The sequence below is a fragment of the Lytechinus variegatus genome, chromosome 2 (assembly GCF_018143015.1).
Source record: "Lytechinus variegatus isolate NC3 chromosome 2, Lvar_3.0, whole genome shotgun sequence".
NCBI lineage: Eukaryota > Metazoa > Echinodermata > Echinoidea > Temnopleuroida > Toxopneustidae > Lytechinus > Lytechinus variegatus.
In genome coordinates this window covers 46,248,316-46,266,712 of record NC_054741.1, presented here as the reverse complement: position 1 = coordinate 46,266,712, position 18,397 = coordinate 46,248,316, and the positions used below count along the sequence as shown (strand labels likewise).

The 18,397-nt window shown below is 36.5% G+C and overlaps 1 protein-coding gene across 1 annotated transcript; it reads right to left on the bottom strand.

The window, feature by feature from the left end:
• Window positions 1-11,100: 11,100 nt before the first annotated feature.
• Window positions 11,101-17,668, bottom strand: LOC121409477. The gene is made up of 2 exons (XM_041601398.1): window positions 17,459-17,668; window positions 11,101-11,955 (listed from the first exon to the last, which is right to left on the bottom strand). Exons 1-2 carry the CDS (start codon window positions 17,665-17,667, stop codon window positions 11,130-11,132), a joined length of 1,035 nt encoding a protein of 344 aa, XP_041457332.1. The 5' UTR covers window position 17,668; the 3' UTR covers window positions 11,101-11,129.
• Window positions 17,669-18,397: the final 729 nt, after the last annotated feature.

Sequence of the window (18,397 nt, the reverse complement as noted above, 5' to 3'; positions counted from 1 at the left end):
GTTCAATTATGGATTTAATGTTCAATATTTTTCATAAAGTGATCAAGATTGTATTGTTATTTCTTTGCCAAATTAAAGGTAAATGAAAAATAAACTTCATTTCATCCATGTACTTCTGTATTGTTTGTGGCAGTGACCAAAATCTTAGAGATAAAGTTCAGACTCCCATTACTTAGAAACATAACTACATGTGTTTAAGCAGAATTCAGCTCATTTATCCATTGAACAAATGATAAATGTAAACAAGTCTTACAGTGAAGTTCATCAAAATTGAAAGTTGATTTCAATTGAATAATAAAATATAAACAAACTTTGTTTCATGATGGGTATCCAAATGGATAAAAATGATATGCAGTCATTATCTCTTAATAATTTTATTATATTCTGTGTAAAAATCATTGAAATCAAATTAAAAATGTTTGAGATGTGATGATAAAGACCTTGTCCCTTTATCGCTGTAAGTTACAATGATGTTGGATTAAACGAGTTGAAACAAAATACCAAGCCATGTTTAGCATATACATTTCTATTGGAGAGAAATTATGATCTTGAATTTCATATAATGAAATATTGAAATAATATTATTACACATAAATCCTTGAATTTCTGTTTTTTTTTCACTTTCTGCTGTCTTTTTTCTTTGTCTTGTCATCTATTATTCCAGTTCTGTCTTGACAATTTTAAAATTTCATTGTTAATCACAAGCCAACTTTAAATTCTCTTCATACTTTAGTAACATTTCTCAAATGAGCATCCTCATTCAACCTGCCCAGGGGCGATGTCTGTTTCATTAGTCAGTTGTTGACACACAGGGCAAATATCAGCAAACGTGATGTTATGATGAATCACAAATATTTTTAGTGATTTGAGCTGCTTGCTCAAGTTGCGATGAAATATAATGGACTTCTTTCTGCATACTGGTAGTCCTCTCTGATTCGAATGTAAAATCTTTGCAATTTGACTATTAAAGGGATAGTCAGGGCTGAAAATATTTATATCTAAATAAATAGAGTAAAATTCACAGAGCAAAATGCTGAAAATTTCATCAAATTGGATAACAAATAACGAAGTTATTGAATTTAACAGATTTCCATTATTCCGGTGAAACAGTTCTAGGCATGTCTTCATGAATGTACATTAGTTGGGCCGATGATGTCACATCCCCACTTTCCTTTTTCTTATGTTATTACATGAAATCATAAATGTTTCATTTTTTTTCATGCATGTGTAAATGATGTGTCTCCATTACGATGAAATAAGTTGCGGCAATAAATAACTAATGCACTTCATCAGTTTTCAATCTGATTGTTTAAGTTCTTGGTAGAAAAAAAAGGAATAAACTTATAATAAAATACAAAAGAACAAGTGGGGATAGGAAATCATCAGCCCACCTAATGAATATTCATAAAGACTTGCCTAGAACTGTTTCACAGGAATAATGCAAATATTAAAAAATCAATATCTTTGTTATTTTGTTATCCGATTTTGATTTTCAACATTTAGCTCTGAATTTTACTCTATTTATTGAGATATAAATGTTTCCAGCCTGGACAATCCCTTTAAAGTGTATGACCCCCCCCCACACACACACACTTTGCATCCCCTATCTCTCTCCTGCATTTGCTGAATATCAGTACATTTACTTCCACTTTCTGCCTCTCTCTCTTTCTTTGTTTCCTATTTTATTTTATTTTTTTGGCAACCATTCAAATATTGTATTCCTAAATTCCAATTTGATAAGGTGGTACTCTATATATTGTTTAAGACAATAAAAAAAAATCATTGGCCTATAAACTCTTTCACTGACTGAATTTAGTATGTCATAAAACAATTTGGGACAAATAAATTATCTGCATTCAAAGTATGAAGCTTAATTCTATAAAATCAGTTACCGATTGATATTATATCTGAAAAAAAAATGTGGGAAATCTGGCCAAGAGGGTTTTTTTTATTTCGCCAAGAGCGTCAAAAGTGCACAAGGGGGTATGATATAACGGGCATAGGGGATGGAAGTAGCTTCCCTTTAAGCATATATCATTATTGTATGTAGTGTTAAAATTCGAAATAACGAAAGGAGAAAAGGTTTGGATATCTTATTTTTTATTATTTTCCTTTTGCTCGGTTCTCTCACATCGTTCCTTTTATTTTTACTTTACGGAGGGGGAGGGGCAGCGCCCCTGATGCCCCTATGAACTCGACCACACAGCCAAGGCAAACAGAATTACAAATTGGAGGATTATTGTGAGATTATTGCTTTCTCTTGATCAGTATTTGACGTTAGTCCCCCAAAACACAAAAACATGTCCCAATTTATTAAGACTAATCAATGACGTAGGACAAATTCTATAATTTCATTTTAAACAGAGTAAGCTTGACACAGAGGCGAGGGTGCTGACTGCAGTAATTGCATGGATATTTTTAAAAATATGAATATGGAATTTGCTTCCTGTAAGAATTAACATTTATCCTGTATCGCCTGATTTTATTCGACATTTGTACAGATTATCTGTAATTATCTGTTTACGAATGATACAAATTGACTCCATATTAATAGTACAATAAAATTATGTTTCCATGCTTCTCTACATTATGTTTTGAACTAGAATGTTGTGCAACATGCAAAATAATAACAAAAATAATAAAATAATAATGATTAAATAACAATAAAACAACAAAATGGCCTATGGAGGATATCAGTGAAATGACCCCTCGTATTCTTTTTGCAATAAAAAGTAATATATTGACACAAATCCTGACAATACCTGATATAGTACCCTACATCCAATTAATATCTAAAATTGGACTAGGTAGGTTTCTACTTTAGCCAAGTTCATTTACTTTTACTTTTTCAAATGTGTAATGACCCCCTTTTTGTAGCATAATTTTGATCGGCTTAGATGAAAGATGAACTTGAAATAACCATGATTAATTCTATTGATTAGGATTATTTGGAAATATTCATTTTGGTTAACATGGAGACAATAGGAAAGGGAAAATGCGATAGAAAGAGCAAAGAAAGATGAGAGGAAGCGATTGAAAGGAAGGAAGGAGGACAGGTAAGATGGGGGTGGGTGTGTGAAAGCGGGCAAGGTTGACAAGATGGAGAGGATGGATGATGAAAGAGGGTAGGCCCCTACACTTGAAGAAAATCCAAGCGGTAAGTGAATCAAGAAAGGACCCAATTGAGACAGTCTGCAAATACTTACGATGATTGTCCCGACAAAATTTATTGCGAATGTCAAAATAGGAATAGGGCGAGGAGAAAACTTCTAAAAACATTTTTAAAGATTTTCTACACGTTACTTGACGAAAAGCCCGGATGAAATAGTGATATTGGTGAAACTGGGATTGGCATTATTTTTTTAATAAAGTATTCACACACTGGCATTATTCTCTTGGAAGCATGTATTTCGCGAATTTTATTAAACAGTTAAAATAGTTTTGGTGACGCGCTTTCTACTTTTTATTGACAAGGAATTTGATGAGTGTGAAACATAATTGAATGAGACTTATTCAGGACAATTACTCTCGATACGTGCTTCAAACTCTCTTGAAAATGTTGCATGACGGATAAGGCCTATTGGCGGATCTACGGGGGGGGGGGGGTTAGGGGTCAACCCCTCCCCTTGGGCTGCCAAGTTGAAAAAAGTAAAGACCTACATTTTTTTACACTTTGAAGCCAACCCCCTTTTTGTTCTTGTCAAATTTCTCGGTCAAACCTGCCTCTTGGAAATAGCTCGATCCGCGCCCAAGGCCCACAATGATTTTGAACAAGTTTAGTGTAAGGAATGTAAGAACTGACCTCCCCAAAAGATGCCCTTGTAATGGTTGCATCTACTTTTTTTTTGCAATTAATTAATAATTAAAAAAAACAATAATTTATATATTCGTTTAATAGTATGTTCATGTCAATAGTAAAATGGTTAGTGTTATCAATTCATTCAACCATCTTGTTTTAAGTTGTCATCACCATCTTTTGGTTTGTTCAGTTCTATTATAACATTTGTTTTCATCTTATTTATCAGCTATTTATTAATTTCATTATCCATTTTCTAATTATTCATGAATTAATGTTTTCATTATTGTTTCAGTCGTTTGTAAGAAGGGACGGAATAATTTATTTGCAAAACCTTTCTCTTTTCTCCGACCCAGGCATACCCCCCCCCCTCTCTTGCTTTTTCCCCCACCCTCTCCGTATGTCTCTCCCTCATTCTCTCTCACTGTCTTCTTTCAGTAGCGGATAAAGTCAATTAGAACAGTCACAAAGATAGTCAAATTGCAACTATCGTCTTTTATGGTACACAGAAAGTACATTTTAATGACAATAATCATGAATACGTTAAATAGAAAACAATTCCAGTGGGTACGATGGGTCTGCGACCCGATTTTGGAATAAAAGGTGATGGTAAAGTTTGATGCTAATATTGAGACATGGAATATCTTACTGTGTAATGTTCTAAATCACCGTACGAATACCTATGTTCAAATCTATGCTATCATCCTTCTCAGAATAAAAGCGAATTTAATATCTAGTCGTAATGACGTCATAGCAGTCGTACGATTGCCTACGATTTGAAACTAATTAGGCCTTTACTCCAAAATAAAGGCTTACAACCTTTCAAACTGGTTATATCAGTATTCACTGTTAAAAAAACCGTGATTTTACAGAAAATAAACAGAGGATTTTGTAGAAAGCAATAACAGAATCATTCTGTAAATTCATAAAACAAGAATTTTTCTGCAATTTAACAGAACAGGTCTGTTTAAAAAAGGGGAAAAGGGTGTTTTATTCAAGGAAATTTGTAAGATTCCATACATCAAATACCAATTTCCTGTAGGATTACGCAATTCGGTAAGATTACAGGTGTTCTCGAGACTCTGCTGCAGGAACTTCTATTATTATAAGGATAAATTTTCTAACAGTGTTCTTTCATTTACTTTAACCTCAAATAAAATGATATCTTCTATTCACATTTATAAAAAAATGAGCAAATTGCGATCTGTTCCAAAATCGGATCGCGAACAGTCGTAATGTGTACGGTGGTCTTAATGTGTGATTATCTATACTTCAGGGGCTACGGAGCCGGAACGAGGCTTCATAAATCTCTCTTGTTTCCCCCAAACAACTTTGTACCAAAACGTGAATTCCCCCCCCCCCCCGAGGGGTGGGGGGCAGTCAAAATTATGTTGCTGTACGCACGCGTGAACAAGTAATTTCCAAACACCCCCTAAACGAGTTTTTCTCTGTGTGCAAAATAACCCCTTAAACAAGTTTTTCGCGGGCTTTTGTTTGCACATTTTGGCCCCTGAACAAGTTGTCGCCAAAATATGACCTCGGGGAAAAACATACCCTAAACACGTTTGGCTAGTTTAAAAAAAAACTTTTTTGGGTAAACATGCCCTAAATACGTTTGACCCTGCGATTGACAATTTACCAGTCTTTCAAAACTACCCCTTTTCTTGAAAATTGGCGTTTTTGATACCCTTAACGGGTCGACGCGCGGACCGCGTCCAAAACTGGAAAAAAAAACATCCCTTTTGGTCACGCGTGTGTACAGCAATATATTTCACTCCCCCCCCCGGGGGAGGGATTTCCATCAAATCGTGATTTTATTCTTGTTCAGTCAGTCCCCCACTTTCGGTTCAGCCCCCCCCCCTTTCAAAACCGTTCTGCGGCCCCTGGCTTATCAATTGATTTATTTCCTATGAGAGGTTCTCAGTCACGAGCCGCCTCGACTGTGCTAGAGTCATACTAATGTAACCGATAACGTAATTATTGTCGAAGTTTACCGATAGAACTTCGGTTATTCTATAATCTACAGTAGTCGAGTTGGTGTAAAGGCGTTACCATTTTGGAGCAGGTGGGGAGGTGGGGGGGGGGGGTAAGATGAACCGGAAGTGAGGTTCTCAATCAAATAACAATATCGATTTGGACCTCTCTTTCAGATTCAAAGGGGTACTCCAGGCTGAAAATACTATAATTTGAACAGATAAAGAAAAATCAGACAAACCAAACACTGGATGGATGTGGCAATTTTTTACCTGATATTGCTAAAAAAAAAAGCAATGAATGCTTGTAAGCAAGCAACCAGAGGACCGACGGCTTAAAGTCCCCTCCGAAGGACCTGGTACTGAGGATTAATGCCTTACCAAAGGGCACTAGCGCACCTAGTGGGAATCGAACCCGGGTCACCAGAATACGAACCCCCCCGCTCTACCGACTGAGCTATCGCGCCTCCTAACACCGAAAATTTATTCAAAATCGGACAAGGAATAACGAAGCTATGGCATTTTAAAAATTTGCATCATATGGGGAAACAGTTCTTGTCATGTCTTCATGAATATTCCATGAGCAAGCTGATGATGTCATATCCCCACTTGTTCTTTTGTATTTTATTATTTTCACAACATATTGCTACGTTTTAATGAAATTCAATAACTTCGTTATTTCTTATCAGATTTTGATGAAATTTTCAGCATCTTGCTAGGTGAATTTTACTCTATTTATTTAGATACAAATATTTTCAGCCTAGAGAATCCCTCTAGATCTACTAGTCTACTTGAAAAATCGAAGAGGCACTTGCTCCCATGCCCCCACCCCTTTAAGTGTTGGCAGCCATTGTGATCTCATCAATTCATACATGTATTTAACAGTTTAATTAGAATCTTCTAATCTGATACGAATCAATAGGCCTATTGTGTTCCGGACCAAACGAATAAATAAAGGGTTATTGGGAAACTTGCAAATCAATGATGACATCACTGTTCCTCAGACAAGTTACATAATCTTTGATAAAAGAGAATAATAAGATGAATGCCGTTTTTTATTTGAATAAATAAGTCGAAATTAGGGCACTTACACACTCTTAAGACACTTCAAAATGGTACATAATGATTACAATATCATTAAAAATACATTTTGTATGCTGAATTGTTTTGTCATAAGTGATAATCTCTTTGCATTTTTATATACTGTATATGATTGTTTTACATTCAGTCTTATATAAATTAACATTTTCAACAAGTGTGTAGTATATTACAGAACAGAGACAAATATAAAAACAATACTATTTACAAAAATAAGATTTAGTATAGGCAAATGTAAGTAAATATATATATATTCTGTACGATTCATGCATATATTTTTTATACACCTCCATTTTATTTTCCCTCTGCCGTTATGTACATTATCAAATTATAAGTTACATTCTAATGAAAGAGTAACATGAGCAGCAATGTTTCATAAAATCGCAGGAAATGCCTAATACATGCAATATACCAAAATAGACAAATAATTCACCATTTATCATTTACACTTCATAATCATATTCATATCATCCATCAAAAAAGTCGATAATAGTCAATGCTTGTCATTTTTGCGGACTTGTGTAAAAAAAATTCCTAAACTTTTAGGGAAAAGTTAACCATTTTACACGTTATGAAGTTTTAATCAGCCTAAATGGCTATTATGTTTATCATTACTTCAATAATTATTGGAACTTTGTTCCGTACATTATTAGTTTTGTATAAACTGCGGTTGTCCAAGTAAAATTATTACATCCAAACAAACAATTCCATGCATATTTTTGTTTACTCAAGGTAACAACTTCAGCTATTGGCTAATTTCACGGCCGGTTTTTGTATTTGGCCCTCTATCGGCGACGCCATTGCTGCGGTGGGCAAGTGCGCTGACCGCGATTGGCTCTGTGTACAAATTCAATGAAAGATTACAGATAAGCTCTGATTTTGTGTCATTAACTTCATCATAAATCAATAAAATAAAGCATGGACACCTGGGTAGACGATGTAAGACAATGGCCATATCTGACCGATGAAGGTATGATGATTTTTTGCACTTTGGCTACTTTTCCCCCTTAAGTTTTGTCAGTAAAAGTGAGTTGATGATGACCAAGAATCGCTGTTGGTTTTCATCAGGGAGCTCACTTCTTGTTGCTAGTAAATTGTGTTAGAGTAGCGGGAGAGTGAACGAGAGAGAGAGAGAGGATGAGAGAGGGGAGAGGGGGAGAGAGTATGTGTGAGAGGAGGGGGATAGTGAGAGGGGAGAGGGGAATAGTGAGAAAGGGGGGGGGGGGGTAGTGAGAGAGAGAGAGAGGGGGGGGGGGGGGGGCTAGCGAGTGTATGAGAGAGGGATAGTGTAATACAGAGAAGGGGATAGTGAGAAGGAGAGAGAGGGGGATAGTGTGAGATAGAGAGGGAGAGAGAGAGAGAGGGACTGATATTTCCATCTAAGCATGATCAAATAAATCCCCCCTCCCCCCACACAAAAAAAACCACAACCACCACATTTTATGAAGGCCTATAAGTATCCAAAAGGAGGGGGCAAGGCAAGAGAATAAAACAGAGAGGAAGGAGAAAGGAGGAAGGGGAAGAGATGATAGCAACTCCTGCTGGAATGTTAACTACCATGGTAACAGTGAGAATGCCCATTTCATAAAACCTATGCAGGGAGTACGGCTTCACACACAAACGGGCTTCATGAGTCCAAGGCGAGTGAATTTCACATTCACTTTGCTTCCAATCCTGAAGCTTTCTCCAATTGTTGAGGCAATTGAACACAGCACAGCTGCGACCTGAACTTCTCCGATTAATGCTCATTGTGAATCTTACAAGAAATCTGCTCAATTGGTCCAAAATAAAAAAAAAATCGAACGAATGTACCAAATACCCTATTGACTTGTGTACTATAAAAGTTTATTCGCCCACCGCAGCATGGCGACCAGTCTGCTGCCCTCTCACGTTGTGAAATTGGTCTATTGGCTGATCTTCCAGCGGGCCCTGAATAACATTTATTATTATCATTATGACCCTGGTCCATTGTCATATGTCAAGCGCTTGACAGGAAGACACATTAAAGGTCTGATCATTTCAAGACTTGGGTATGACTCAGGCGAGGATGGAACCCATGACCTTAATTCCGTCGACGAGGCAGAGCTCTGATCCACTCTATATCTAGTCTAATCAAGAAAGTTGCATAAAAGATACTATTACGGTAACTCGGCAACTTTCATGAAATCCTTGATTCTGATTGGCTGATGAGCTTATAGTTGCCATGTTACAGAAACTTAAGAGGGATCGCGTTTAAAAATATAAAACGTAAGTCTGGAATGAACGTTTAATAAATAAATCGTTTAACTGTTAACGTTTAACTGTAAACTTCATGTTTTAATTGTTTAACTTGGTCACTTGAATCTCAAATTGTTTTTGATTGCCGCTTTTTTTTTTGCAACAGGACACTGGTCAGTATAGCTTGGAGTGGTGAATCTAATTCAATGTGTACTTTAATCAGAATGATCGACAACTCTCAGTCTCGTCCCTTCGATGTCGAACAAGGGAGCGAGACCTCGATCTTCTTTGCCGAGCTAGACCAACGTAACTGACCAGGCCGAAAAGGCGTATGTATTCATCAGACTTGACCAAGGTTGGCAGTGGCAAGATGACCGAAGTCACCTCGGTAAGGTGCAAATAGGCCCGATTATGTAAATGTGTTCCCGGTCATGTTAATGTGTAGAGAGCTATATAGAAAGTTGCCAATTACCCCAACCAAGCTATAGTAATCCTCGTTTATTAACCCCAATTGTCATGCCGAGCTAGATCAAATTGGCCTGAGTCTGCATGGTCGCGTTGACAGATCGGTAATGGGAACGGTATATAAGTATTTTGTTCTGGGTGTTCGACAGCCATATGACTTTCTCTACTCTGGGGCCCGTAACATAAAGCTTAGCAATGAACAATCGTAGAACATTTTTCTACGATTGATTCCATTGACTACAATGTACAATCAATTGTGAAATCAAGCGTACGATTAATCGCTAACCTTTGTTACGGAACCCTGGACATGTTAAAACTACTCATGCAGAACAAAGGTAAACTCCGGGGTAAACTCCAGAGTGACAATTAGCGTGATCCCAATACCTTGCCGAGCCAGAGCGACAGCGAACTGACATGACTGAGAATACGAATACGATCGGGTTCAGATCAATTTGGCAGTGACCGCAACATCTTCGGGACGTATTTTCTATGCCAATGTACCTACTGCCAAAGTGATAAACTGTTCAAAGTAGTCTCTGGCCTGGCGAGCTATTACGCTGAGAATATAACTTCATCAATTTATTGCAGTACACAGTTAAAACGCTGTTTAAGATTTTATACAACGCTGTTTACTATATGAACCTTACAGTAATTGTTTAAAGGACAAATCCACCCCAACAAAAACTTGATTTGAATAAAAGGAGAAAAATTCCACAAGCATAACACAGAAAATTTCATCTAAATCGGATGTAAAATAAGAACGTTAAAGTTTCGCTTTGAATGAACATTTCACAAAAACAGTTATATGAACGAGCCAGTTACATCCAAATGAGAGAGTTGATGTCACTCACTCACTATTTCTTTTGTTTTTTATTGTTTGAAATATGAAATATTTTGATTTTCTCGTCATTGGCATGTGAAATGAAGTTTCATTCCTCCCTGAACACGTGGAATTCCATTATTTTAACATTTTGTGATTCAGGCAAGGAGGTCCTAATCATCAAATTCGTAAAAATTGAAATATTGTATACTTCAAACAATAAAAAACAAAAGAAATAGTGAGTGAGTGACATCATCGACTCTCTCATTTGGATGTAACTGGCTCGTTCATATAACTATTTTGTTAAAAATAAGCGAAACTTTGAAATGTCATAACTTTCTTATTTTACATCCGATTTTGATGAAATCTTCAGCATTGTGCTTGTCTGATTTTTCTCTATTGATTCGAATCAACATTTTTCTGAGGTGGACTTGAACTTTAAACAATTTTAACAACTGTTTAAATCTTAAGTAACAAAGTTTAATTTTCAATATCTAATTTTCAATAAATCAAACAGGATTGTTTAAACGGTTTAACAAATATTGTAAGGTTCATATAGTTAACATATAAAATCTTAAACAGCGTTTTAACTGTGTACTGCAATAAACTGATGAAGTTATATTCTCAGCGTAATTTCTGATCAAGAGTTACATCAACATGACCAATAAGCATAATCACCTGGCTATACCACTAAAATATTTTATATATATTTAATATATATATATATATATATAAAAACACCATACATTGATAACAAAAATCAAACAAGTACTTCGCGGAAAACGTTGAAATCGTGTTTTGAAGACACCGCTTCCTCAGGCCTGTCATGGCACTCATTCAAAGTCTCTGGCCCTGTTTGATCGGTCTCCACCACTCTCGAGTCACCGTCGACTTCAATTTCATCTCGGTTCATACTATCAGAATGAATTCCTGTCGTCCTGGTGGAGAACACCTCCATCGTTCCACTTTGACACGGGTAATGTTCTGCACCACAGTAGTCTCTGACTTCTCTTGCAATCTCGACTTCAACAACCTGAGACCTTCTCTGGCTACCACTGCCATGGTTACGCATGGATTCAATATTGTCCGATGATCGGCTCCTCGAGCCTGCACAACAGAGCTTCGATCCACTAACGTCATTTGCTGAGCCACTGCTGCTATGGTCTGAATCGCCCTTTCTGAACTGTGGCGGAATTGAAGAGCTCGTTGTGGCGAAGTTGCCAACTTTGCCTTTACCCTTGTTTTGAGCATACAGGCAATTGTTATTCGAGTTGGCATTATAAAGCTGGTGGTCATATGACCCATTTCTTTTGTTCAGTCTCTCGTTTTCTCTAGTTGGAAGATTTCGGTAAGTGACTATTCCATCACTATTCCTCTCTGGCGGCAGTGTAGGTGTGCGAGAAAGAGACTGATCCTTCTCATCGTAAAGTTCGCCCCTAGGACAATCGGCAAACATAACTCGGCCGGGCCGCTTTCGTCGTCCTCCACTCGGTCCATCCGATGAAGAGTTGGGCCGATTTTGATGGGATGAGTTGACAAGGATGCCTCTCTGTACTGGTTTGCCAAGTTTCCAGTCTCCCTTTCTCCTGCGGGTTATGTCAAAGGAAAATGTAATAAAAATCGGTATTATCCACAAATCCACAATAAACGATGAGATTTCAAGCTCTGATTAGCAGGACTGACAACTTTGATAAATCCATAGGCCTCAATAGTTTTCATTATCCATCCCATCCTAAAACATCCTATATGCCTTAAACCATTTTATCATCTTGAGAGGTCATGTAGTGTTCAAAGCAACACCAAAATTATTTCAGAAATAGCCCCCTTTATTCCGCTTCTTCAATGACCATCCTATTAGAAAAGAAGTAATTTTTTTGCGCGTCTCATATCATTAATCAATATCCATCATCTGACACCATCCACCTCTGCATACTTTTTTGATTAACTTGCCAACATACACATTGATGATGAATTTGCATACTACTTTGCGTATCATTCCGTTTCTTTACTTCACATTTTTTGTTAACTTCAATTTTTCTTTCAGAATTTATTTCTATATTGTTTTCCTTTTGTGTCACGTTTTCGTTGTTACTATTTTGTATTTGTTTTTAAATTGTTCACGGCCTTGTCGAATAGCAGGTTTAACTGGCCTTTTAACCGTTATAAAAATATACAATACCCAGTACTATACAAATACAGTGACGTCACACTCAGATCATCAGTATATTTTGCTAATTCTCCCTATTATTTGATTCCCGAGTTTATGATATCTGGTGGGTGTTTCATAAAGCTGCTCGTAAGTTAAGAGCGACTTTAAGAACGACTGGTGATCCTTTCTTGTGGAAAATGATACATTCGTTGGCGATGGTTAAGCGCGTAAGAAAGGTTCACTAGTCTTACGAACAGCTTTATGAAACGGCCCCCAGATGTATAACAAATCGCAAGCATTATAGAGTAAATCAATATGTTTAGGAAGGTAAAATTGCATAAAGGCAAAAACACAATATAGGGCGAAATAGAGAAAAAAACTTTAAATGTTCCATTTGAAACATGTTTATGATAATAATGAAGATACAACTCAGAAACAAGAAAATCTAAGTGATTTCAGAACAAAAAAATAGGATTGATTATCATCCGAGTATTAACGCTGTTGTGGCATTTGGAAAGAGTTCTCCTTCTATAATCACGAGATTAGTTGCTCGCAAATATCATTTAATATGAAATCCTGAAATGAAATACTCTGGAGAGTATAATTTCCCTTTACAAAAAAAGAAAAATATATAATAATAATGATACTACTACTACTACTACTTCTACTACTACTACTAATAATAATGATAATAATAATATTGATAACAATAATAATGATGATGATGATAATAATGATAATAATGTATAATGATAACAATCCACTTAACATATCTTTTAAACCATGTCAACGCGCTTTACATAACAAGAGATTGCCGAATCCATTTCAGCAGGCAGCTGAATACCAAATTCCAGACGGCATTTGTGATCTTTGTTGGGGGTCTTTGAAAATAATTAGGGAAAAAGAAAAGTTTAAATTCGAGTGACTGGTTCGGTACTACAAATCGATTCAACGGCCGTAGCGAATTGATTTGGTTAAAATTAATTCCAACAGAGTCGTCTTTAACTCTCCTTGGTGAACTTGATATTGAGTTCTTTCTCAAGTGCCCCCTCCTGAGTTGATTTAATGGACCGGCTCTACTGAATTTGTGAAGTAACATTAGTTACACTTAAAATATTGTAAGGAAGATGGTGGTTCTAAATACCCCCCCCCCCCTACTAATTATTTTCATTGTTGTTTGGTGGCAATTAATTTATAATTATTACCCTGTTCTTAACCAGGACTGGTCATGTGTCGGTGAATATAATTATTATGCCCGAACGAAACAAGATTTGTAAAGATACTAGTACATCTCTGGTATAAAGAATCGTGTTCAAGGAGCTGAAACTCCAATTTTTTACCGCCTCGATCACAAGAATCCCGTTAAATTACGAGAACTTTTTTTAGGCATTCACACCGCCCTGAAACCATACCCCTTCGGGATAAGTTCCTGAAGTTACGAGCATGCGCAGTATGGTCTGATAAGCAGGCAAGGCGCGAGATTCAAAATCACTAGCCCAGCAGCCACCCACGGCGCCGCACCCAACGACACGCTGGGCTAAAAGTTCCCGTAATTTGCTTTCACATCGCCTAAATACATGCGACCTTGGTAAAATCCCCGCGAAAATTCTCGTAATTTCGCCAAGTACCTACTGTTTAGCGGCTATTTTCTTTCGGGGATATTACGCGTAGTTTGCTTTCACATTACCAAAAAACTTGGTATTTTCTGATCGGGGTAAATTTCCCGATCAGAGAATACCTGGAACTGACGAAATTCGAGGCGGTCTGAAACCACCTAGCGTTTTTGGTCGGACACAACTTCATCTCAAATTGGATTGTTTTGACCAACCTTCTTTTTTTCAGAGTCGCTCCAGATGTCAGTTTGTTTTGCAGTCACACCAACGAAACCGATCACAGAACGATCAAATACTTTTAACTAATTTTATGTGTGACATTCTATCGCTCAGTTTGAAGTTTGTTTCGATCTGATGTGACTGCGACATTGCATTGATTCATGTGAATTTTTGTTGGAGGACTTGTCGGCAGGTAGATACCATGGTCAGACACCTTCACTGCAAAAATATTGGGGCAAAATTTTAACCAGCAAGAGGGTAATTATATGTCCAACACATTTTTGGCAATATTTTACCCAATGCGGGAAACATTTCGTCCAGTAAGATTAAAAAATAAGCAGCAATTACTTTAGAATGGGCAAAATTTTATTCACACTGGATAAATAAAAATGCCAAAAAGAATTGCCCAAGGTTGGTTGGACACATAATTACCCTCATGGAGCATTTTTATCCGAAAGGCCCTATTTTTTTTAGAGTGTTCGCTTCTCAAGCAGTGAAAGTAAAGGGAAGTATGATTGACTGAGGGGTACATGTATATCTGTGGCAACTAGAACAGATTTTGTGGCTTGTGCCATCATATCGGGTTGTCGCGTCGGGTCGGGGAGTATACCCAATCATTCGAGAAACCACCCCCCCCCTTAATTCCGATGTCGGATCCAGTTTACCTGACCATTCTAGAATTTGCTATAATTTTAACAGAACATAGGGTAAATTGGACCCGACCTTTCGGGAATTTAATTAGGGGGCCTTTTTCTCAAATATTCATGCAAACTGGACCCGACTTTTCGGGAATTTACTGGGACCTTTTTTAAATTGGGTTTCGCGATTGCCAGACCTGATAACCCGATGTGATAACACCAGCCAATTTGTCGGATGTTTCATAAAATGCTCCCCTAAATTATAATCTATTGAGTGTTTAGTGTTTCTCTGATTAACATTTACTGCACCACTTAATGTAGACTGCCGCACTCCTTTTAGAAAGGTTACTTCTTACTATCCGTTTTTTTATCATTTGGATAAGATGATTAAGTGCCTGAAAAGCTTGTCTGCACAATGGATTTTTAATTTTTGAGTTATTTAATATCTTAAGCCGGACATAATGTAAAATATGTTGGACTATCATTACATCTTGACGGTTCAAAATGCAATGGTTTGCCCAAGTCAGCACCCTATTTGTATCTTCATAGATAAAATACCTTCAAACACTTGACTTAATGATTTAAACGATGCACATTAAAAAATAACGTCTGTGTTTACAAAAAAATCATATACTTTTAATCTCATTTAATGAATGAGGTTTTTTAAATGAAAAAAAATGGGAATTTATAATATTTCGATCGAGAATTTAGCTTTTTAATATTACATTAGTATATCAGTATTCTCTTTCATTTTCAAAGACAATGAAGTTTAACTCTAAAAATAAATATAAAAAAGACCTGTATACAGCAGCTAATTGTGTACCCCTGCCCGCGATCATGCAGAGCAACTGACTGATATTTGAAAAGGTCGTCCTATGTAGCTTGTGTGTAAGATAAACTGTGTAAAATAATGGGTAATCAATTCACCCTGTGATGTAAATCACTTGATTTTCATGGTTTCTTAATGGACATTTAGTGGCACTCCATACACATGATAGAAAAACACTTGATAAGCTCTCCAAATAAGCAATTAATTACTTTATCTGACGTCACCTAAAATGGTTAGACACTTTTTTTAAGAGAGTACGTCTGGTGATACGAGGGCAATGAGGGTGTTTTCCCGTTGCGGGAACGTGCATAAACCCAAACTGTTTCGACAACCCATTTGCCATGTTTGCCAAAAGCATAGAACCTCTTAGAAAACGAAACAAATTAGTCGTTATTTTGTGAATTTCATCCCAAATCGAACAAAATCTATCGTAGTCATGAATAATTTGACTTCTTGTCCTTCTACTTATCTTCTCCTTTCACTTCCTTTTTGTTCTGTTTTCCCTTCTCTTTTCTTCCTCCCCTTGTTCTACTTACTTTTTATACCTTTAAACTCTTAATGAAGTATTCATAAGCTTTCCTTACCTCTGCTATCACCCCTTAGAGAACCCATGTAATGTCAGAATTTCAATTTGTGCTTAAAGGGGAATCCAGCATTGGCCATAAAATGTTGTGTTGGGAAAGAGAAAAATAGATTAAACAGAATGGTGAAAATTTGAAAGAAATCGGACAAGCAATAAGAAAGTTATAGCTGCTTTAAAATTGAGATCACTAATACTATGTAGATTTCAAATTGGCAACTGGGTAAGTAAATTATGACAAGGGGCAAGGACAACTTTCCCATAGGCCATGTACTTTATTATCAGGGATTTGTGGTTTTCTCCTAAGTACCAATTCCCCTGGGGAAGTAATCTAAATATATCCCAGGTAGTATGTTGTTTTATGTCCTCATGAAAGAAAAATTTCAATTTGAAATAAAACTTTGGGACAAAATGACATTTTAGCCATAATATGTATTGGAGTACATGGAAGAGTAGTCCTTGCCTTACATCACTATGACATCACATGTGCGGCCAATTTGAAGTCTCCATGGGTATAGTGATTACCAATATTCACAACTTTTAAAAATTCATAACTTTCTTGTTGTTTGTCCGATATTGTTCAAACTTTCACCTATCAACTTGTCTGACATTTCTTTTCCTTATAAAAACAAGTTTTTATTTGGGTTGGATTCCCCTTTAATAGGGACTTAACGAGTTCCACAGATTTATTACAAGACTCTTGTAACTCAAGTACAGGCCTGAGAACAGAGGAAGCCCGATTGAGAATATACTTCGAATATAAAGGGGGATCTCTGCCTGTGCCCCCAAAGAATATAAATATATATCTATATTTCTTTAATGGAAATCAAGAATTGGAAACATGGTTTATTGGCCTGCAATATGATTGTCATTCATTTTGCCTTTTCTTTTCGCACTTTTACCCATCTGTTTATGAAATATCCTTTCATTCAGGTAACTAGGATTCACTTAAGCTAATCTTAGGAGTTAGGAATGCCGAACACTATACAGATTTTGAAATGTATATCCAGATTTTAGTATAGCAGGGCACGTTCAGATAAACTTGCAACCAAGTCGCTTACCTGCAGTATGTAAAGAGCAGTATACGTTTGAATGTCACTCTGAACAATGGCTTGCAGCAGATATAAATGATGGGATTGAGGAGGCTGTTTAGGTAGCCTAACCAGAGAACGAAGCGATCAAGAGCCTTGGGTATTTGGCAGTTGAGGCAGAATGGTTTTATGACGTAAAGCAGAAAGAAAGGAAGCCAACACACAACAAACGCACCCATGATGATACCTGAAAAAGATAAACAATCAAGGTGAATAACAATTAAAAAAAATAAAAAAGTAGATACACTGCTCTATACATGTGATTTTCACTAAGTGAAAAAAAATGTTTTTGTGTATTCTTAAATGTTTGGACAAATATGCAAATTTGGTGAAATGAAAAAAAATTAAGCAATTGTGATTTTTGTAAAGGAAGCATCCCGGTTATGCGGTTCTGAGGGTCGTGGGTTCAAAACCTACTCCGGTGATAATTAACTTCAGAAATCAATTTAACCATATTGTACCGTACTCAACCCAGGTGAGATACCCGGCAGTAAGTGATTCCTTGATCTTGACACGAAGAAAGTACTCTGCTGAAATCAGGGTGATTATGCTACATCATTGTAGAGACTCCAGATAAAGTTAAGCGCTTATACTTTATAAATTAGTACTTGATTATTAAAAAAAAGTATATAATGTAAGACGATTTAGAAAGGAAATTGTTGTGTATAAAACAGTCACTGGTTTACTTTTTTTATACTATTTTTAGTGGAGAGTGTAAGGTTCAAGTCGAAACCTGATTTATATACCATTGCCCCTTTCATTTGCAAATGTACCAAAGAACTTTACAGAACAGACATTTTCTACTCCAATGGGAATAATTCTCCAATGAGAATCTGCATGTGTTTACAAGATAATAGGTTCCTCATATTTCATATTATTGAATTTCTACGTAAAACAGTGAATGACATT